Genomic DNA, 23323 nt, shown 5'->3' on the forward strand with positions numbered 1-23323 from the left:
CCCTAGAGATTCAAATTCCTACTTCTTTAGCAACCAAGGCTGATGATGCTTCATATTTGGTTGTTTGAAAGCTGTCTCTTCCCTGGATAATTAACTCAGAATTTACCAACCAGAGTTTTACTAAGACTCAGAATTATGTGATGTGAATTTCTGTAAAAGAGAAAAAAAATTAGACCAATTCTTCTCGGTGAAAAGGGGGAAATCTCTCAAGAGTTATTAAACTCAAAGAAATCTCTTCTTGTGCAGGAACTCTGTAAGCTGCATGTTGCTGACAGGTAGGAGGATATTGCGGGGAAGTTGCATTTGTCTGCCTGCCTCATTTATTTGTTTACTTATTTTTAATCTCCCCTGGGCCTCTGCTTCTGGCTGCGATTAGGGATGGATCCTGCAGGCTGGTTGGGTTTTTCTGAGCTTGTAACAGATGTAATTCTTGCACATTTCTTTATCTTCCACAGAATCTGTAGAGGGAGAATTTGCATTTTGACAGTATCTGTAATAGTGCCAAGATGAAAATATAAAATGAGTATATAGCAGGTTAACTGTGTGAAATTTTAAATGTTGAAAATGAAATTTTCATTTTATCTTTAACTGAACATGTTTTTACCTTATATGTTGCTTGGTGATGATTATAAAGGATTTAAAGGAATATTCCTAAGTCACCCAGCTGGGGCACTAACAGCTAAGATTTTTTTTTTCCCCTCTTTTGAGTTGATCTTGATGGACTGAAATAAAGCTATCTTAGGTAACTGTACTTCATAACATTGGCTCAAAATACAAGGATAGCAAAGGTGCAGCGGTGACTTCTGCTGCTAGTATTTGAGAATGGAGCACTTCCCGGGCTTGACATGTGCATACTTGTCAGTGTGTGTTCACTTTTTTCTTTGTCAGCTTTCCTTTTGATTATCCAGCATGCTCCACCACTGACTTCTAATGAATATTTTTCTGAAGTGAAATTTGTGTGCTGCCATCTCTGACTACCAGCCTTGTGAAGCACTCTATGCTGAAGTACACCATAAAGGTTAAAATTAATAATAAGAAAAGCATAAAAAGGATACATAAATTAGGATGCAAATGTTATCTGGGGCATCTCCCATAACAATCAGCACTGCAGCTTCATATAAATGTGTATTTGCTCCTTCCCACCCCTTCGAGTAGTAGTCTTTGGAGACCATGCTATAATCACAAAATAAACGTTGAGATTCTAAGTACTGGTGGCTTATATCAGTCCCAGACCACTGTTTTAATAATTTTTTTAACCCTTAAATATGTTAAGGATTGTATATTTGTAATTTTAAAACTTCCAGAAGAGCTCGAATGTTTTGTTCAGTATACGCTCTGCGTTGTCAAGCACTGGTATTCACGTCAGAATTTTAAATTCATTCCTAGTTTGTCACTTCAGCATCAAAATTGACACTTTTACCATAGGGCTTGAACCTCATTAAGTCTGTGGTCTAAAGACTGGCTTGCTGGATTCTTCAAGAAGCTGTCTTTGAAGTACTCTGGTACCTGGAAAGTGACCCTGCTAAGCATTTACTCCAGCAGGGTACTGCAGCTCACTCAGTGATGTGTGACACACTCTGGAGTTAATGCCCAAGTGCTGGACTTCATTCAGACTGACATAAACAGTAAATTTTGTTGGCTGAATGCCAGCTTCATTCACTTAGCAGGTTAAATTCAAACTGGGGTTGTTGTATTATTATTTTTCTTAATGCAAAACTGTCAAGGAGTACAGCAAGTTAAGTATCTTAAAATACTCTCCCTCCTCCCCTTTGGGCATAAGAGCCATGGAGGGGGGAAAAATTAAAAACACTAGGTACCCTGATGCTATCACGCATGAAATCTTGTTGTTTTTTGTTTCATTAAATGCTAAAACTTACCCATATCTGACATTCTAGTGTACCCACAGTGATAATTCATCTGTGCACAATCTGTCACTTTATATAACAGCCAGAATGGTTCAGGACAAAGGAAGGAAAGCATAGCCTGGTGCTGAATTCTTGAATGTGACAGGAGAAGAAAGAAGATCCTTGTACTTCAGGCATTTTTCAGTTACAGCTAGAGGCTATTTTTCAAAGCAGTAAAAATGTTCCTTCACTTGCTTAGTCCTTGATTTAAGATTCCTTTGTGGTTTCTATTACCTGTAAATTGTTGACCTACACATAACTGAGCAATATTTTTAATTACTGGAGCACATTGTAACCAGAATTGGCAAATTTATGGAAATGCTTGCAGGAAAAATTGCACAATTACTGGAGTAGCTGTCTCTGAAGTGGTTATGTTTTAATTTGGTCTCAATCTGGTAACTGCCAAACATTTCTCAGTCCTTCACTGTTTTCCATGAAGGTGATAGATGGAGCTGATAAGTGTCCTCTAGGGCACAGAACTGCTGAATAAAAAAGTGGTGGGTTGGAATTACAAAAATGTGCTTTTAGATCAGTGGTATAGAAACCATTTTATTTAGTGTAACTGGTGAATTAACATCAAATGAAGTCGGCAATTGCTGCCTTGCAGTAAGGAAGTTGCCAGAGCTGGAACTGAAGCATGGGGAAGGCACATAGTATTATCTGAGATGGGGGCTACCTGTGGGTCCTCTTTGGGAGCCCAGCAGCGACCTTGCGTCACTGCAGTGATGCAGCTGAATATATTCAGTAGTCCTGCATCACGCATGCATGTGTATATATATATGTGTGTGTGTGTGTATATGTGTATATATACATGTATATTCACCTTTCTTTTCCATGCTGACTTTAACATGACTTACGTTTATAAGCAGAGCAGATTACAGTGATTTTAGTGTAAGCTCTTGAGGAGGATGCTGGAAAAAACTGATTTTTACAGGATCTTTTTATATATGTGCATGCACTTGAGTTGATAGGCAGTGCTTTTTTGTTTCTTTCAAAAATTAATTTCAGTGCATAGATCTTTGTGTCTCTTAAAAATGGTTTTTTCTTCCATATAGTCTAAGATTTATGGCTCTTCTGGGTATAAAGAAAATTCATATTTGGGTCAGAGCAGTGCTGGAGTTAAGTAAGGTAATAGGTCAGATGTGCACGACTTACTGGACCTTGTTTTCAATCGTCTTGACGTAGCACCTAATACGAGGGAGCTCCTGTTCAGGGAGCATTTTGGAGCAGGAAAGGAGAAAGCAAAGACTGCCCAAGTGTGATTTTAATGTCCTTAGCTGCTTTCATCCCTTTCCCACCCCAGCATCCTTTTAATGCTTATTCATTGTTTTAGGCACCCTGGAAAATGCCTGTGACCAGTGCTTGTACTGTTTATACAATAGTTATGGAGAAAAATTATTGATTATTAAAGAGACAATGCAGTTTTAGAGGGGAATATAGACAACACAGAGCTGGCAAAAAGGATGTTAGAGTTGGGAGAGAGGCAACTTAAAGTCTGAAGCCTTCAGGCCGGTTGCCACACTCCCGTGGGGTATAGGCTTGCCTGAGATTGACTGCTAGTGATGGCAATCCTATGGGTCAGCCACATAGTTTACAGAATTGCCATGAGAAGTTGTAGGATAAATGATATAAAATGATGTTACCAATGGGATTCCCTAGGGATTATTCTTGTACTAGGTCTCTGACTAGGAAAGGGTTTGTAAGGATGACACTTCTCTCTTAGTAGAGCTTTCTGGAATCAGTTTTGAACATTTCTGTAGCCAGCTTAAAGTTTCAGCTCTTTAAAATAAGCAAGAACCATGAGTAATATTTTATTTTGAATATTCAAGTCATTCAGTAATACTGGGTCAAACACACCCACCGTAACAGTTGTTGATCTCTTTGTTTCTAGCTTCCTATTCCTTGAAGGCTTTCTGAAAGTCCCCTTCCTTTTACTAATCATCTCATCCTCTTTCTCTTTATGTAGTTGCATGATGTTAGTTTCCATTTGAAGCTTTTAAGAGCAGATCTGCTTTCAGAACCAGTGTCGGTCTCGTAGGGCTGGTATACGTCTCCCTTTTCTCCAAGGATCAAGATACTGGAGTGCAGCTGCTCTGTGATCCACATGATCCCACTTCAGTGGCTTTCTTGTAAGAATGAGAGGAGAAGGCTCAAATGATCCATGACTGCCTATTTCTATGCTATGTTGAGGGAAGTGGACTTGATAGAATGAGGAAAAAAATTATAATAAAGTGTAACTTGTTCAAATCTCCTTATGGATGCTCTAAAAGCAATATGATGCTCTGTCCTCCCAAGCAAGGCTTACCAGGCTCTGTGAAGAGCAGTTAGAAATATTCCACACTGCTTCGCAGCTGATCTGATGCCCAGCTGAATTCATCTGAATTCTCTCTTGGCTCTGCCAATGGGGAGGTAACCTTCTGCCCCCAAAGAATAATGTGTTATCTTTGCTTGCTTTCTGTCTCTTAATTACAGTATTCCCTTTTTGTGATGTTAGATTTGCTGGTTTGAATAGGTAGAGTGGTTTTACCATCAGCCCCCTCAAAAAAAGCCAGACTGCTTTGCTTTCCATCATACAGAGCCTGGATCTCTTGCCAGCTGAGTCACCTTGTAAGTACCTGAGCAAGATGCAACAGAAATACAGCTAAATAATAGATGGCTTTGCTCCAAGCCAACTTGTTTGGCCTACCATTTTGTTTCTTTTCTTTATAGTCATATAAGAAAAATGTGCTTGAGGAAACATATTTGATACCACTTCAGGAGTAAGGTAGTAAGTAGAGGTAAGCCCAAGTAATATTTACTAGGTTTTATTTCTTTGTCTCTGAATTTTTGTGGTCTTGGTCTGATGGAAGTGTGTAAGAACAGCGCCTTGCTACACACACTGCCCTGTAGCACAGGGGATCTTGCAAACATGCTTATAGTTAGCCTGCTGCTTCCAAGATGAGAGGTAATCGCTGGCTGTCTAGCCCATGTACACACCAGGAAGGGGAATCTTGTTCATTCACTTATCTGCAATATGCTGTAAGTAGTGAACCTCTGTTTTCACTGAAAGGGTTCTCCGTGACAGAGGAAAGCATGATGTGTTTACAGTAAATCAGTGCAGGATAATGGCACCTATGCAGGTAGGTTGGTGATACATATATACTGTAAGGTACTAAAAATTTCTTATGGTGTTATGTGTTTCTATGAGGAAGAACATAAAATATTTGTCTTGAATTTTGAATTGATACATGATTTATGAGAACAAATGAGTGCAGAGGATGTTGTCACCTCAGTCTCACCTGTGGAAGATGTGCTGAGAGATGGATCTGATGACTTTGAAACTCTCACCACTGCTTCTTGTGACAGTAGCAGTCAGGGATAAGATTTACCTGTGCAAAATACTTCTTGGCGTACCCAGTACTGTCAGTTTTGTATCTAATAACTGTTGCCATTAAGTGTCAGATCTTTGATTTGAGAAGTGGCACAACTCAGCTGTCTGTTTTTAAGCAGAATCAACTACCTATAGCAATTATCATATGCTTCACCAAAAGCAGGAGCAAGCTGAATTAGCTTTAGAGTTGGCAGTGTTGGCACTGTTGAAAGAAGATGTCGCGTTTGCTTCTGAGACTTGAAAACCTAATCATAAAGTTTTTAATCTCTCCTGATGCTTTATGTAGCAGAGCATCATGTGATCTCGAGAGCTGTAGTGTCGTCAGTGTTTGTCCTTCTTGTTTGTGTTGGTCGTGACCAACTGCTGTCAAACTCTGCAAACTATGAATGGGAGTGAGGGGGAATCTTTAGCAGGCAAGGCTTTGCGATGCTGGAAAGTGCTGCAGCGCTCAGGCCTCACGGTTGGTAGTGGCACGCTAATGCTCGTCGTGCTGCTGCCGAGGATCGCAGGGTATTTCTTCAGGCTCGCGGTCTGGAGCAACGAGTCAGCAGGTACTGAATAGATATATCAATGACAGTGACGTTTCTCCAGGAGCGAGGCTCTGGCAGGAATAACCATGAAAGTGTTATTCTTGGAACTGGAATAGCACCTAAAGAGGTACTTATAAACCTTTAATTTTTAAGTACTCGACTTACTTTTCTGGGTGGCTTTTTGTTTGTTTGCCTCTTTGGGGGGATTCTAAACATTTTGCTTTGAGCAGCTACTTAAATCTTTCTCTTGAGGTACTTGTTAAAACCATTTCAAACTTGGAATATAATACTGGTTCAGAGACAAGTACTGGTTTGTTTATTCATTGAAACCTACACCTGTTAAACCTTTAATGCAATATTTAAAATAACCCCCATTATAAACTGTTTACCACTGAAGTGTTTTTCTTTACTCTTTTCAAAAACTGTTGTTCCTGTTATTCCGAATTTTAAGGGAGGTAACTCTACACCAAAACTGAGAATTTTAACAGAACTTGGAGCCTCTAAAATATTTGGTAACAACTTTGTATTCATTCAAATATTTTTTCCATACATAAAAAGCAACAGGATATAATACTGTCTTCCATCTTTTTCATCCATTTAAAGAAAAGTTGAGTACATCACTGTTATTAAGTGTGTTTGGAAAGGCCTTGAAATGCAGCTTAGTGCAAGTTGCGATGTTTATTCATCTCATTTTCCATATAAACAGTGAAATATGAAATGTATGTTTTATTTTGATTTGGCTCCTTTCTAATGTTTAAAAGAAATATCTAATAACTTGATGAACATGGAAAAAAATTACAGAGCTGAGTTAAAATATGACAGTGGAAAACATGCCTTGACTTCTTCATGTGTAGTTATTGTTTTGTGTTCAAAAGGCAAATACCCTTCTGTGGGAGCAAACATGGTAACAGAGTATCCCCTGTTTCCTCTTAGGATTCTTTAAGAGATCCTGTGAAATGTGGTATTTTCCTACTAAGATAATTCAGGAGACAGGTTTTGCCAACTCTTTTCTCCCTTACACCCTCAATCTAAGTAAGAGTTGTTTTCCTGCTTTTTATGCAGAAACATTTCTCTCTTAGGCATTGTGTTGATGGTGTAATGAGGGGTAAATGATAAGGAATTAATTGCTTTTGAAGACTTCAAATCTCTGAACTGCTGCATTTGCTTTGCTACACCCATAAAGTCAAGAAACCTTGTTCCATAAATTCTCACAAATAGTAATTAAGGTATTGATACTGTTTTCACGCTACGCTTGTAGTAATGCCTGTGAAGAATAACTTTCCTCTATGAATGCTGCTTTTAAAAATAATATAAGCTATACATTGGAAGACTTACAAAATGAAAATTATTTTTAATTCTCTTCAGTCAACAATTTTTGATAAAATGCTTGAACTTTCCAGTGAATATTAAATGTTATACTAAACACATTCATCTGAGCACTCTAATGAGGAACCAGGGTTATGGTTATCATAATTGCAATTGAAATATATGAAAGATAGCAAGCATTTTATACCTGAGTAGCGTATGTGTTCTGCAATGTCCTGTGTCGTCATGTATAACCAAACAAGGAATGTAGTAGTGAGAAGATTGTTTCTTATCATGAACCAATATATTCCACAAGATATATAATGAAAAACGTATGATGAAGTAGAGAGGATGAGGGATTTTATTTAACCTTTCTGCACATTGAAAGATAGCTTGCTATTAATTGTTTTTTACTGATACATGTAGCCCTATTAGATACGACACCTCAGCTACAAAAACTGCACCTGTCATTTTATGAAGAGGATTCACATGTTTTCTCTATATTCTCTTTTTCAACCAGCTACTTCCTGTTTACTTCTCATTTGTTTTTGTTTGCTTTAGGTTTCTCTTGAAAAGACCTTGGTTTTACTGTAGGTGCTTCCCTATGAATTAGGATGGGATGATTGTCATGTCACCGTGGGTTGTAAACTAAGGAGAAACCCTTCACCTCATTTGCTGCTGTCCTTGGCTAATACAGCATATGGCCGTTGTTATTTTTTTCCCCAGACTAATCCTACTGAATCCAAAGAAGCATTTGACTTTCTCCAGGTTAACTACACGCAAAATTTTAGATGCTTGGCTGCCCGAATGGAGTCCAAGACCTAGAGTTTAGGTACTCGGGCTCCTCTATGGTGCCTTTGAAAAGTGACCTGAAAAATACCTGTATGTTCTTGGGGACCCAGCCGGTGCTAGACAGCTGGAAGTAGCGGTGGCATTGGTGTGAATGAGCTCCTACTTCTTCTCTCATAGTCAAGACCGTGGAAAGGCAGCTGCGTTCACCTGAGATCTGGTACCTGGGATTCGCTCCTGAGCATTGGCACATGCCGTTGGTTAAGGCAGCGCTGGCTGCAAGTGCCAGCTCCTGGGATGGTTAAAGTGGGTTGTAGTTGGTTAAAATACACAAATGGTACTGAAGGCAAGGACAAATATTTCTGTCTTGGGCAATTATGTTTAGTTTATACCTATTCTGAGTCCAGTTACTCAGGCTTGTTAAAACGTGCCATAGGGAAGGGCATCCAGTGTCTTTTTGAAGATATCAAGAGTTGGACTAGCCCATGAAAATAGTGGATTTTCCTTCTTAGTGATTTTTTTTGGAGGAGGCAGACTTTAATTCATCATTAGACAAATCATAAGTAGATACACTCTAATATGGAAAATGAAAACAAAGCCTGACAGCTACTTAAACCTAGTATTTTCTCCTTTTAAAGGCAATTGTTCACTCTAGTTAAATCAGAAACCAGAAATTTGGTAAACCTTGCAAGCCTGACATCTTTCAGTCTGTCCATGTAAGTAATTTCCCTCCCAAGCTCTGAATTGCCTTTATGGTTCTTTTCTCCCCCCCCTTCAGTTTCCCAACAGCTTGTTTTAAAATGCTGAGGCCTTCAGAAGTGGGGCTGAGAAACAGGTTTGGGCAAATTAATTAAACACCAGGGCCTATCTCAGTAGCATCGGTGCGGCCATGTGACTTAAACATTCCCCTACGAGTGTTTTTGTTTATAGCTGTCATGATTGCTTGTACTTGAACCGCTGACTGCTCTTACCATCTAGCTGCCCTAGGCCTTGGGTGCTTAGCGCTGGGGAAGACTCGGAGGGGAATTCCCCTGCCCAGCACCTAACCAGAGCCTCTGCAGATGGGAGGTTTTGAGGAGAGGAGACTTGGCCCTGTGCTGTGATCCTAGTCCCCTGGTGAAGCTGCAGGCAGCGCTTTAAATGCTATATTGTTGCAGAGGTTTTCTGGTGTTTTTAATTTTACAGTGGTGTGGCTGCTCGCCGCGGGGATGCTGAAAGTAGTTGCCATTGGGCACCCAAGCTAACACCCCACTGGAGAATGAGGAAACGTACCTGGGAGCTGTTTTGGACTCCTATGCATTACTAAATGTGTTACTCGGCTGGGACTTCTGGCTGGTGTGTGGTGTTTTTTTTGTTTTTTAGGGGTTTTTTAGCCATCAAGACTCGAAGTGTTTTCTTATAGGCAGCGGTTTCTGGATGATGAGATAATAGTTTTCGAGAAGTGTTGTGTGACTGACCCAGTAGGTACTATGCAAGTTCAAACTTCGTTGTGTATGAAAGACTCTTGGAATAGCTCATGAAATGTATTTTAGGTGGATATTCATCAGAAACCAGCAGTACAAGGGAATGGTTCAGACTGCTTCGTAAACAGGGCGCCATTCATAAATTTAGCCAGCTCTGTGTGCTCTACAGATGATTACCCAGACATTGAATAGAAATGAAATAATACACTGTAATTTTTCCTTCGCAAGTTGCATATTAAAACATTAAGGGTGTATCTTCTGCTGTTTGCAGAATGCCTGGCTCAAGGGTAGCTAAATATCAGTGCTGTCTGTCCAGCATGGCCACCCCAGATGCTGCGATCTCAAACTACTTGCTGTTCGTAAGCAAGATTCGGTGCTGTGGAAAATGGGGACCCTCTGACCCGGTATGCTTTGCTGCCCAAGGCTCCTTTAGTCAAAGGAGTGGAGCGCTAGAGAGGGCCGAATCCTGCTTGGAGGAGAGCAAGGACTTTGGGATATGGGCTTTCTCTAGCTGGTGTGGACCTGTGCCAGCCGTCTGCAGTCTCCGGGCTAGAAGGTGCTCTGGGGACGTGTTCAAAATTTGCTGAGCTGGCACATCTCTGCTCCCACTGTTCTTTGGTGTGCAGTGTGGCAGGACTGCAGGAAGAAGTGTTGTGTTAAAGTGGGTAATATGTCTTTAAAGCCATAATGAAAAGTCAAGTCAGATCTTAAAAATATATATCTATATATCTAGATATCTTTAGGTAATTCTTTCAGCACTTCTCCTTTTATAGTCTTATAAACTGCACTAAGTGTTTTGCATTCTATTTCTAATCAGTATTGCTTTACAGTTTCTTCCTCATGTGAAGAAAGCTCAAATGTTTTAAATGGCAGATACTCCACTGGGATTTTTGCAATCGTGAGTCAGCGGGATTTGTGTACTTAAGTCACTTAAACTGTGCCCAGATTAAGAAACCTGGGAGTACTTTCCTACCCAAGAGTGTAGCTGTAGCCACCTGTTTCTCAACACCCTACTGAGCTGAAGCATGGGCAGACAGCAGATTCCCCTCATACCCTCATTTCCCCAGGAAGGAAAAACAAAAGCACTGGCTGAGCAGGAAAAAGGCATCGTTCAGCAAATGCCTGGATAAAAGCAGCAAGACCTTGGGGTGCACTGTGCTGTGCAATAACTCTGGTAAACCAGGCTGCTGGAAATTCCCGCAAAGCCTCCTGGCTGGGTGGAGCCACCTGGTCTTTGTTTCCTGTTAATGAAAACTTCTGTTCAGGTATAAAAATACCTTTTAATACTGAATGAATAAAAATAAATTTGGCCTGTTTAAGTGTACTTTTGCTTGGATGGAATAGCAGGTCTCGAATTTTCTCAAATTTTTTTCTAAGAAGTTTTCAAAATATGATAAAGGACACATTCAGGCACAATTAGTGTGACTTGAACAAACATGCTATTATAAACTTGGGTACGCATTAGAGTCAGGAGATGGAGTTAATTTGAAGCATTTTCATTAAAACTCTTTTAAAGGCAGTGATAGGGCTTTAAGATTTTGTGGCCCAGCAAGGAGAAGGAGGTGGACATGTTTCTGGAGGCTCGATGTGAACTGTTATCTCCTTGCATTGGAGGAACCACAGCAGCACACTACCATGTGTGTCTTGCTGAACTGGTAAGCTCTTGCTGCGCAGTTCAGGGGATATTCTGAAACACAAGTTAGAGGAATTTTTTCTTCATAATGGCTGGGAATTTCACAGCAACTAGCCAACGCCTGCTCTGGCATGGCTTACTGCTATTGAGGTGCATCCTGTGGTTGGAACATACGTGCTTGAGCTTAAGACTTTAAGAAATGAAGACCTGTTTTAAATGAGTGTTCTGCGATAGTTTTTCCTAATGAAGTCTTTGTAAGGAGGATAAGAAGAAATTGCAGAGAAGAGTTTAAAATAACACTTCTCCATTAAGGATCCTTTCCAACTCTGAATATACCCTTTATTTCCTACAAAGCATCTCCATTAGGAGATCAAGCTGGTTGTTCATTGATAGTGTCTAATAGTCGTTTGCCAGTGGTTGCAAAGATCCTGAAATTGTAGAAGTGTAATAGACAACTGGATAAAGGAGAGAGATCTGCTGTATTAGCGTCTCTGTTGAGGAAGGAAGGTGGCATCTGAGCTCACACCTTACTGTCTTCAGAGCATCTGCACAGAAGAGAGGTATTTATATATGCACAAGTTGCAGGAAAAGTTTTAATTGGTATCTGTGCCATCATGAGGCCAAAGTTAATTTATCATAAAATACAAACCTCTAAGTTAGGTCTGCTTTATTCTAGTACACATGTAAGTGAGTGGTGGTGATGTGGGTTTATTGTTATTTAGTTGAATGGCCTTTAAAATGGTTCTGCCTAATGCAGTGGTAATAAGTGATCTGCTGTCTCACAAGCAGAGCAATGGTTTACCTTCATCACCCTTCCTGGAAGATTGGAGTCCGCTTCCCCCATGCTCCGTTGTGGTACTGTGATCTTATGTTTTTTTCCCCCCTCTTTATTTATTTATTTATTTTTCCTTTGACCATCGTTGACTGTTTTCAGTCATTTCTGGAGAAGTTGGAGTTTGGAACCTCATTCAGAAGTTCCTGAAGACCATAGGGTCATGCTTTTTAGTTGCAGGGGATTTCAGCTTTGTTCCTAGAAGCGCTGATTTGGCTTCTGATGTGATATACTTTCATGTGAAATGTGGGCTTAATTTCAAGTGTTAAAGAGTGGCCATCAAAGGAAAAACAGTATTCGGTTAAAAGAGCAGGCCAGCTGTTATGCCAAACCAATAGTTTTTTTTTTTTTTTGAGAGAGAGTGTGACTAAATTATTAGCTAATTCAAGGTGTTTCACAGGGAACAATTAGAAAAAGGGGAGGAGGTGTAGGAAAAAGAGGAAGGAAGGGATTAGCAGTAAAAAATGCATGACAGACCTAGACTTTACAGGGGGCTGAGGATAGGGGAAATGGAAGGATTTAAGGTCCCCCACTTCCCCCCCACCCCTTCTGCAATTAGCACCAGGCAGCAAGATGTAGTGCTTGCACTTCATGCGACTTGGTTACAGCCGTGTGACTTTTCAGGAAATCGTCAGAAAATAATAAGAGTTAAAAAAAAAAAAAAAAAAAAAAAAAGGCAATAGGCAATAAAAGACCCTTCTCAGTTACAGGTTAAGTCTTCTGATTTTTTCATTTGAGGATGAAATCCCACCGCGTGCTCTGCAAGCTGGTGTGTGTGCATGCCACTGTCCCAGAGTCCCTCCTGGCCTGTCTGTCTGTGCCTCTGTGGCCCTCTGTGGATCAGAGATGCTATTTAATATAGAGAACTTGCACTTTCCAAATGCATGTTGTGTCACTGTGCCAAACCACTTCCTATACTTGCTGTGTTTCTTTTGTTATGGTAGGTGTAACTAGAAATGCTCCAGTGATTGACTTTCCTCTTCTCTCCATATAATTTCAGAGTACATAGTCAGAAAATCCGCTGCTGTGGAGTTAGGTGAACAAGTGGGATCAATTTTTAGTGCAAGTGGTTTTTACTCCAAGATATTCTCCTTGGCTTCAAGAAAAGCAGTGCACATTAAAGCTACAGATGATAAAACCATGGAGCTGAATGTTCATTTTATGAGTGAAATCTAAAATGATTTAAAGCTTCACAGAAGGGAAAACCAAATTTCAGCTCCGTGCTTGGTGTTGTGAAACTTAAAAAGTAACATTTTGCCAGTCTTTTCTACATCTGCTACTTTATGGCACTCTTCTCCACACTTTACCCTCCTGCCATCTTGGCGATACCAACAGTACGTAGAGAGTGAAGTTGTGTACAGCTTTCTGAAAGCAAGAAAACTGATTCCCAACTGATTCAGATACCTCATTTAAAATGTGCAGGCTACTAACATAGTTGTTGGATTCTTTCTCACTTGCAGTCCTTGGTCAAGGGTGGTTTAAAGGGTACTGAGGAGAGCTTTCACTTTTTGTTAAAGCTAAATATTTTATATTTTTTTGTTTTAAGCTTGGATATGAAGTTAGGGAAGCCTGCAATTTCCAAACTAGGTGTTACTCCAAATGTATAAATTTTTAAATTAAGGTGGTGTAGTCCCTAGAATTGCATCCAGATGCTGAGTTATAAACCTCACTTGACTCTGTGAGGAGACTTGGAAACTTTACCCAGTCAATACACACAGACCAGGTTCTCTAATCCCAGCTGTATTGCTAGATAGTCATCTGTGGATGATCCCAGGAAAAGAGATGCCAGAGGTCCCTCTTCAAACATCAAGATTGTTTTAAGATGGCTCGTATTTCCTTGCAGAGTGCTCCCAGCCAGGTAAGGAGTGGATCCTGTCTGTTGGCCTGTATCCAGGTACTTGATACCGACCTTAAGTTTTATTTTGTCTTCATTAAAACTGGTAGAATCATAATTCTCTCATTAAAACAACTGAGGTTGACTTAGCAATTACAGTTCCTTCTAAAGGAGAAAGAGGATATCCCCAGAGGAGCCAGTGAGAACTCCTTGTTTTTCTTTTGATCATACATGGTTATCTTCTTGCTTTTTAAATCCATCCTTCTGTTCCCTGTGCCGAATACACAGCATGATGCTACTGTACGTATTGCAATTAGAGATACTGTCAAGTTATTTCTGGAGCCCTAGTAGGGTGTATGTGTTCTTTTCTTTGAATATTTAGTTCTGTTTGTGCATCTGGCAAAAATAGATTTACAAATATAGCACTTCATTTCACTAGAAGTATGTCTTGCATAGCTTTCCCTTTTTTCTGCTTTTTCATAAAATTAAAAACCAATTCCTACCAAGCCAAACTGTGGATGCAAATAACCTTATTACTAGGGAGGAAAAGCACACAATTAAGAAAACTGTTAGAGAAATATCTGGTACCAAGAGGTTCTTTGGTTAAGCAGAGGTACATACATTGGAATCTGCAGAATTCACACAGGAAATAGAATGCGTATTGGCCTTCGGAGCTGAGCCATAAGTTCTCATTGGCTTGGTGTCCTTAAATCAAGATGATAGCTATACATTTTGGGCTTGAAAAGGAAGTTGATGGAGTTTCTGGGGTCTTTATCAGACTATCTGAATGTGATTTGTCTTGGTCCTCAGTCTATAAGAGAATTTTGGTTTACTGTGGGGGGGGGGAACTTCAGTCTATCTTGTATCTTTATTGAGATGAGGAAAGAATCACTACTTATTTGAATAAATAATGTTTTATTCCTTGATTTCAACTTCAGCCAGCATTTCCCCTTTAGATTATTAGTTTTGAGCAATTTTCTGGAAGTTTGATACTGTGGAGGTTGCTGTCAGTATGCAAATAATTTTGAATTTATGAATTTTAGGGCAGCATAATATTTTGTCATTTTATTGACCATTTTTTAGATTCCAAGTGAGGTGTGAAATCAGATGTTTTGTAGAATGCAGTCACTTTTGTCAATTCTTGGGCAATTAACAAATTTGTGGTAGTTTAACCCCTTCAATCTTACATTTTATAGTTGAAAAAATGTAGCTGAAATCTATTGAATCTGAGCCTGTCTATACAGTGTAAGATTAAAGTGTGCTGTGGCAGAAATTACTGTTTCGTGTTACAGTTTCTGGTGTGGTCTCTTTGTAACATAGTCAAAAGATAAGATGTATTTCCAGTTTGGGAAATGCTTGTCTAGGGTTTTTAATGCTGGCATCTAAAGGGAACATACATTGACAAGATATTTGAAAGATAAATGAAGAAATGAAAGATTTCTTCTTCTTTTTTTTTTTTAAAAAGGCACATAGAAATATGCCAAACCACAGACTTGCATATAGACAAAATGATTGTGTGCTGCAGCTTACCTCGATATGCACTTAAGATGAAAAGCACTTTTTAAAGTGCTTAGCATCATTAAATTGAGACAAGAGGAAATTATTTAATAGGAGAAACAGCATTTAAGAACTGAAACCCTTCAAAAGGTAAAGCTTGCTGAAAGTCTTTAGTTATGGTATATGTTTCAACTTAATTTACCTCTGAAGATCAAAGCATGTGTGTGAGCTGCTTGTTTAGCATTGTGCTGTATTTTGCTGTGCTCATTTCTCAGTAACCCATCTTTAGTCTTTTTGTATTACTTTATGCATTTTTGGAAGCACCTGTGGTGCTCCCTAAACGCACGCTTTTCCTAAGTGCGTGATATCACGTGCAAGTGGACTCTGGCGAAATGTCGCTCACTGCACTTCAGGGCTGACACAGATACGAATTAGGCCACCGTGGTCCAGACCCAAAGCAGCTGTACACAAATGAGGGGTCCTGCTGCATGAGTAGGGGCAGCCTTTCACACTTCTGCTACCAGGAATGCAAAACTGCATCTTTTGCAGGAAGAGATCATGTCTAATACTGTGTAGTGCCTGTTAACAAGGTGCTGAAGAGCTCTGTTAAAGCGACCGTTTGCAGGCTTTGCTTTAAGTAACACCGTAGTCATGCCTGGACTCCTGTCTAGTGCTGTAGGGGAGAATTAGTGAGTCAAAGCTACATAGTCTGACAAAAGTGAAGCCCATTTTGAATGTTGTGGTGTGGAGGAGGCAAGAGGGGAGAGAACCCTATGAGTAAGAAAGGGGAAAGGGAGTTTGAAGGAGTGTTGTCATTAGCTGTTCTGTAAACTGTTTTATTCCATAAATAGTATAAAAAAAAAACCCAAACAACAGCAAAACCCCAACCTTTAAACGTGATGCTCCCTCTCTGTCCTTGTCAGGCAGATGAAGGCATGTTGAAGCGAGAACCTCAGTGGAGACTGCTGGTAGCAAGCTCACTGGAAAAGGAGCGTCTCCTGCTGAGATTTTTGAGGTGAAAGAATGCGTTTTATTTTCTAGATGGTCTGAAGGCTCAGTGGTCCAAGGCTGCTTGTTTTTCAGACATAAAGGGACCTTTCTGTTTTTCTTTTGTAGGGTGGACAAAGCAGAATGTTTGTATTAACATGCAGTCCTAGTTACGGAGCTGACAGCTTTCTGTTGAATCACAACTCGGGCTTGTAGGCATCTAAAAATAAATGAAGAAATTTGCTAAAAGCCCACTGAAGTTAATGGAAGATGGTTAATGAATTTAGTGGGAATTGGATTTAGGATCAAATCTGTATCTCTTATTCATTATTAATATAGATTACATGAGGGCAGTATTATTGTTAATTTAGTCTGTGAATCATAGCATCTTTCCGTCAGAAGAGGAATGCTGGCATTTAATAGTTTCGTGATTTTTCGATCGTTATGGCAGCAAACAACAATCATCCTACAGTGCATCCATGGCTTTATTTTGGGGTGTATTCTGATAGAAATGTCTGTCTCCTATCCCGCAAAAGCAAAGCGGGCATTTCAGGTGTGTGTCTGTTCGTGCATGTGGGTTTTATAACTTTGCCATCTTCGAGTGCATTATTTTATAACGATCTAATGAGAGGAGAGATGGGTCTTCTCCCTGTTTGCTGCCTAATCTTCTCTCTGATTCAGAGCTTCGGGGGATCAAGATTTCCTCTGGGCTTGTGCCCAGCTGCAGTTTTGTTAACTCCACTGTCCTGAGCAACGGCTGTGGTGAGGAGTCATTGGAGAGATTACTGACTTTCAGGGCCCTTCATGAAAGGTTTAATTTAGATCAAGTCTAGGGCAGAAGTTGATACAGGTTGCAAATACAGCTGATGTGCTTCTTGTAGCTGCGTATAAAAGGGCCTGCTTGATCACTGATTTACTTGCTATTAAATTCGCAATTCAAAACAAGCAGGTTTTTTTTTTTTTTTTTTTTTTTTTTTTGAAAACTTCCATTACTTTCCAGCCCACTTGGCAGTATTGTATGCAGCTCCCCCAGGTAGCCCAGAGGGCGAGAAGAGAGCTGTGCCCTTTTGGGGCGTGCTGGGAAAACGTGTGTGATACTTGGATCCTTAAATGTGACCTCTCTTGTGAATAGGATTAATTTGTTTGTACTACTCAGCTGGCGTTGTTGAATGAAAGAATAGTAAACTAGGACAACAGAAGAAAAAAAACAAGCTAAGAAGGATGATGCAGATACGCAAATGCTAAATTTAGCTCTAAGATGATTATTTCTTGCCTCCTAGCCTTCTTGCTTCTGTGAGAGCAACACCTGTGGCATATTTGCGACTGCCAGCTCTTCGGTTTGCTACAGAGAATCGAAGAGGTTTGGGGCTTCGACTTTATTCTGTGCCTTCAGGTCCCACAATGGCGGGTGAAGGTGCAGGTCTAGAAAATAGTGTTTTCAGGGGTTGGTTGTTTCTTAAGAAGGTGTTGTGCAGTTCAAATTCAGCCTTGGGCCTATTGCTCAACTGTTACCGATAGAAAGAGGCTCGCTTCGAATCACGCTGACAACAGTGACTGTGTTCCTTAACGCAGATAGTAGAGCCGTAACATTTATTGAGAAATACATTGCTGTCAAGTGGGAAGAGAATTTTTCCCTGATAGTTAAGGTGTGTGATGGCTTCTAAAACCACGGATGCTGTGCGGTGTGATCTGCAGATGAGCGAATAGGCCTTTCCACTGTTGCTGTGCAAGGATGTCCAACAGCTTGCTCCAAGTTTGCAGGTTTATGCTGTGCCTGCATTTTCTGAGTGATCTGATTGCTGAGCATCTTCATAAATGGTTTTATGGGGCTATAAGGTGGAAGTCCATTTTTGTCTATATAAAGGTTTAGCACAGATCCTCGATGGTCTAGCAAGCTTGTGAGACTTCAAAATTTTGTTTCATTTGCTTCGTTGTGTGTACATGGATCTCGGTTTTGCTTTGTTTTATGGATTAAGCACAGCGTGTTATCCAATATATATTTTTTCCATCCTCCCATGCTAAAACTTGCCTCTCCAGCAGCAGCAGCAGCAGCAACGCGTGAGCAGAGCCCGCAGCGCTACAGGTGGCTCTTGCGCGGGGCCGGGGCCGGGCCGCCGTTTTGGGGAGGGCAGCGGGGGCCCGGCGCGGCGGCGCGGGGCTCGCTGCGCCGACAGGTGGCGGTGTCGGCGAGGCCACGGCCGGCCCCGCGGCGCCCGCCCGCCTCGCTGCTTCGGGGCTTTTTTTTTCTTTTTCTTTTTTGCCTTTTTCCCCTTATTTTTTATTATTTATCATTTTTGCGGGTGCAAAGCGGCATTTCCAAGCGTTCCGTCGCCCCCGCCCACCGCGGCGCGAGGCGAGGAGGGCGGCTGTCGTGGCCGTGCCGGGCTGTTCCCCATCTCCCCCCCGGCCCCGCGTGCCGGGCCGCCCCGCGTGGGCGCCGGGGGGGGAGGGGGGTCCCTGCGGCCGCTCCATATGTATGTGCGTGCGGGGGGGGGGCTCCTAATGAGATGCCGCGGGGGTGTGGCCCCGCGCGGCGGCGCAGCCAATGGGCGGCGGCGGCGGCGCATAGATTATGCGGGGGGCAGGGATGGCCGGGTTTTGTGCGGCGCGGCGGAGCGCTGACCCGGAGCCTGCCGGCGCCGCCGCCGCCCCGATGTTGCCGCCGCAGCGCCCCGCCGCCGCCCGCCGCCCGCCCCGCGCAGCCTAGCGCCGCCGCCGAGCCCCCCCATATACACACACTATATATATATCTATATATCTATATATATATATATATATATCTATATATATATATATATCTTAGAGAGGGAGGCTTGTTTCTGCGGGGAGCGTTTCTGGCCGCGGTTGCATGAATGCCCAATGTTGTAGACCAGTGGCAATGGATCTAGGAGTTTATCAACTAAGACATTTCTCAATTTCCTTCTTGTCGTCCTTGCTGGGCACCGACAGCTCCTCCCTGAGGCTCGACAGCAGGTAAATGGCCGCTGTGCGGGGGGCGGCGGGAGGCAGGTGGCGGCCGGGCCAGCTCCTTTGTCCGGCGGCGCGGAGCCGCTGCGCGGGCGCTGCCGTGCCCCGCGCAGCGCCGCTGCCCTCCGCGCCGCTCCTGCCGCAGGGTGTCATTAAGCTCCATCTTTGCGGTTTACGAGGGGAAAATGTCCGGATATGCGATCTCGCGGCGGGCGGGGGGCTCGGGGCGGCTTTACAGGTTGCTTTGCTGCATTGGAGCATCGCGGCGAGGCGAGCGGCGGCAGCGCGGCGATGACTTTCGCAGCCCACGGGCTGCCAATATCCGCGTCTCTTGTCTCCTAAATAATTCAGCTGCTGCTAATGTTGTGTTTGTTTTTTTCTTTCTGTCTTTCTTCCAGCTCCTCTGGTGCGAGCGTGGTAGCTATCGACAACAAAATCGAGCAAGCGATGGTACGTACCGATGGTGGCATGAAATCCTGTTAATGTTTAAAGCTGTAAACAATATCGGGATGCGGCGGGCGATGGTTAACCCTTGCGTGCACGCGTTTTTATAGTGGGGGGGGCAGGGGGCATGGTGTTAGTTTGGGGGTTTTGCGTGTTTTACTGATAAAGGCTTCCTGCGGGGAGGAATGCGCGCGTCGCTGCCGCTCCGCCGCCGCTTCTGCCTCCTGACTTTCCCAAACCATTGATCCTGGCCCCGTGCGGCGGGGGAGGGGCGGAGTAGGAAATCGGCGCTGCTTTTTTTTTGGGGGGGGGGGGTGTTTTGAGGTATGCTTTTTAATTTTTATTAATTTTTATTTTTTTGATTCACTGCTTCCTTCCCCTAACGCATGCCGCTCGGGGCGATCTCCGCGGAATGGGAGCATCCCCAGCGGGCTGCTCGCTGCGGCGGGGGCGCCCGGAGCCGCTCGGCCCTGCCATGGCAGCCGGGCCGGCGGCGCCCGGCGCCCATTTCCGCCCGGCCGCTCTTTGTTGCTGGAGCGGTGCCGGGCGCCGCTCTCACGGGAGCCTCTGCCCGCTGTTGCTAGGCGAACTCCGAACCTTTAACTCGCGGCTATAAATAGCGCGGCCGCTCATTGGCGGAGCCGCGCCAGGGGCGGTCGGCCAGGCTTTCTGACGTCACCCGCGGTCGCGGACGGCCGGCGGGAGGGAGGGAAATGCGGCAACCTGCGCTGAGAACTGGCTGCAGCCGGTGCGCCGGGGGCGGGGCCCGGCGGGGGCGGGGCCGGGGGCGGGGCCCGGCGGGCGCGGGAGGCGCACGTGTGCGGCGGGGCAGGCACCGGCGCCGGGGGGGGGAGGCAAGGCGGCCGTCCCGGCCCTGCGCGGGGGGGAAGGCAAGGCGGCCGTCCCGGCCCTCCGGGGCAGGGGCGCCGTGGGCTCGGCCCGGCCCCGCTCCCTCGGCCGAGGGGCTGCTGGATGCAGCCGGGGCAGCGCCGGCCCGGCCCGCGTTCGGGCCCCGCAGGTGCTGGGAAGGGGCCGGGGGTTGCCCCCTCGGCGGGGTGCGCCCCTGCCCGAGCGGGGCTCCTCGGCTGCGGCTCTCCGCTAGGCGGTCCGGCCCTGGTGCCCATCTCCTTCGCTAATAGCGTGTTCCCCTCTGCCTTGCAGGATCTGGTCAAGAGCCACCTGATGTACGCGGTGAGGGAGGAGGTGGAGGTCCTCAAAGAGCAGATCAAGGAGCTGATAGAGAAGAACTCCCAGCTGGAGCAGGAGAACACGCTGCTAAAGACGCTCGCCAGCCCGGAGCAGCTCGCCCAGTTCCAGGCGCAGCTGCAGACTGGTTCCCCACCTTCCTCTTCCCAGTCACAAGGGACGGCACAGCAGCCTGCCCAGCCGGCGTCACAGGGGTCGGGGCCCTCCGCGTAGTCTCCGGCGTTGCTGCCGTCGTGGTCGCTGTTCTCTGGAGCACCCAGAGTGAGAAGGACTAGCAGGAATCTGCCGCAGCCACCCTTCATCCATTTCAATGCACGCTGCAACCCAGACTGAGGACTCCGTGCCCTGCATACATCACCATAAGAGGGTTTTTTTTTTTTTTTTTTAATCCCCAGTATTATGCACTCATCTATCTCTCTTTACCCTCCCTTCCCTCTTTGGCTTGAAGGAGTCTTTGTTCTTAGGTTGATTTAATAAAATAAACTTCTTCCAGCGAATTAGCACAAGTACACTGGGGACTTGAGCAGCTTCTGCAAATGGCTGAGAAATGGAGCTGCATGTCTGAATTTTTTTTGTTTGTTTTTAAATCTTCCACTCATCCAGTGATGTAACTGACACAAGTGCTTTTCAAGCATGGAAATGTGAAGAAATAGACTGGAGTAAAAAGTGATGGCTCAATCCCCCATAGTGCACTGGGGTTCCAAAGTGAGGACTGGTGCATAGGATCTAAGAGGAAGAGGGAGAAAGTTAATTCAGTGTTTAACACTTAATTGTCACCTGAAACCTTAAGTGCAAATATATTTGCACCGTTTTCTGAAGCAGTGGACAGGTGCATAAAGCTGTATTATATATAGAAAGCAGGTAGGTGACATACAGTTGGGTCATAGGATAATTACAATGAAGGTTATTTGCCTACTGTATATTTGTGTATTTAGTGTAATTACTTTGTAAAATAGAAAACTGTAACTATTTAGGTTGTACAGATTGAAGTTTAGTTGTTTCATTGGCTGATCTGAAGAAGTTTGGAAAGTCTTTTTTTTTATGCTACATAAATAAGAATGCACCTACGCAACTGTTCAGAATTTGGCAGATTTATGCTGTTTGTGTAACTTCTGAATTTCCCTGGCTGCTGATTATCTTGAAGTAAATCTTTGTTCATTGTAGTTTGGTTTAAGACAGGAAAAAACACTCAAATTATCAGACCTTGCTAGCAAAGAATAAAAAAATTGGATTTCCCAGTATGGATTTTTGCATATGATCTGTATAGTAGTATGCATATGTTTTTGTGCATGTTCTCTAAACAGTTGTAACACGTCAATGTATTTAACTGTTGCACTTGTCAACTTTCAATAAAGCATACAATGTTGATAAATCACTGTTTGTATAGTGTAATAATGTTAACTGCAATAACTACAACATGTTGCAATTCAGTTTTACCTGATTAGTAAGGTTAGAGGAAGCTTAGATTTCTGTGCATGGTCCTCTTTGTTGACCTTTGAACTTCGTAGAAGTTGCGAAGACTTATAAAAATGTGCTAAAAATGTAGCTACTATTTTCCCCAGTTTCTTAAAAATGCAGCAAATGTAAAGTCAAATGAAGGGGGGGGGGGAAATGTCGGGGGCCAGAGCCTTGGAGCAAAGCTGCTTGTTTTGGTCCAATCCTGTGTAATGCTGAAACTTCAGGAGTGCTGCGTGCCTTCTATGCCTTTAATAACGGATAAGCAGAAGCACAGACCTCTGTTGTACGGTCGGCAGTAAACGTATAAGCCTTGTGCAACAGTTGTTTCCAGGTGGCAAACGGCACCTTTGCCTGGACATGGAGAGTCCCGTGCTGGGCAGCAGCTCCGAACCACTTTGAATTAAGTGTGACAAATGCTGAGGGCGTTACAGCTTCCTGAATAGGTCAGTCTTAACTCCACGTTCTTGTTAAAGCTTTTGGTGAGTACACCAGGCTGAAATCTAGATGTCTAAGAATTTCTCACTTTCACACCCACAGCTCTTATCTCTGATTGTTTCACTTTTGTGAGTTCAAATTATGTGAACTTGGTCATAGAGTTAATTCTGCCTTGGGAAGTTGTTGAGAGTGTTTATTTTTGTTCAGTTCAGTATGAAGATAAAATTGTTTCCCAAACTGTTTCCCTTCAGGTTGAAAAAATGTTTCTTTCCTTTTCAATAATGATGGTTAAAAACTTCAGTGAGTCTAAACATATAAATCTACCTGTGAAAGAATATAGATGCAGCATGACTGATAGCCTGCAACTGGGGCAGCAAAGGAATTTTCTGTTTTACTGTGGATATGAAAGAATATGAATCCTACTTACAGCGTTCAGAATTGATGAGATAAAATGATCAGTCCTCTAACAGAGTAGCAGAACAGTACTTTTACCTTGAGGAAACTGCATGTCTTAAGATTTGAATGCAAGAATGGATTTGACTTAATGTAGGGTAAATTACAATGTTTTTATAGGGTCTTTTATTTGATGGCTTCTTCCATATAATGAGAATGAGATAAGGTGCTTGTGGAACTTCACAGTATTGAGAATAATCAGGTGTAGCAGGGGAA

At 43.1% G+C, this 23323-nt stretch overlaps 1 protein-coding gene across 2 annotated transcripts in view; it reads left to right on the top strand.

The window, feature by feature from the left end:
* TSC22D1 (TSC22 domain family member 1) overlaps positions 1-22136 on the top strand; it is a 97558-nt gene extending 75422 nt beyond the window's left edge. For both annotated transcript variants that reach the window (XM_013948360.2, XM_067292367.1), the window contains 2 exons: positions 19510-19561; positions 20717-22136. In XM_013948360.2, coding sequence (XP_013803814.1) covers positions 19510-19561; positions 20717-20974 — 310 coding nt within the window. In that variant the 3' untranslated portion in view covers positions 20975-22136. The remainder of the gene's footprint in view (positions 1-19509; positions 19562-20716) is intronic.
* Positions 22137-23323: the final 1187 nt, after the last annotated feature.

The sequence above is a fragment of the Apteryx mantelli genome, chromosome 1 (genome assembly GCF_036417845.1).
Source record: "Apteryx mantelli isolate bAptMan1 chromosome 1, bAptMan1.hap1, whole genome shotgun sequence".
Lineage (NCBI taxonomy): Eukaryota > Metazoa > Chordata > Aves > Apterygiformes > Apterygidae > Apteryx > Apteryx mantelli.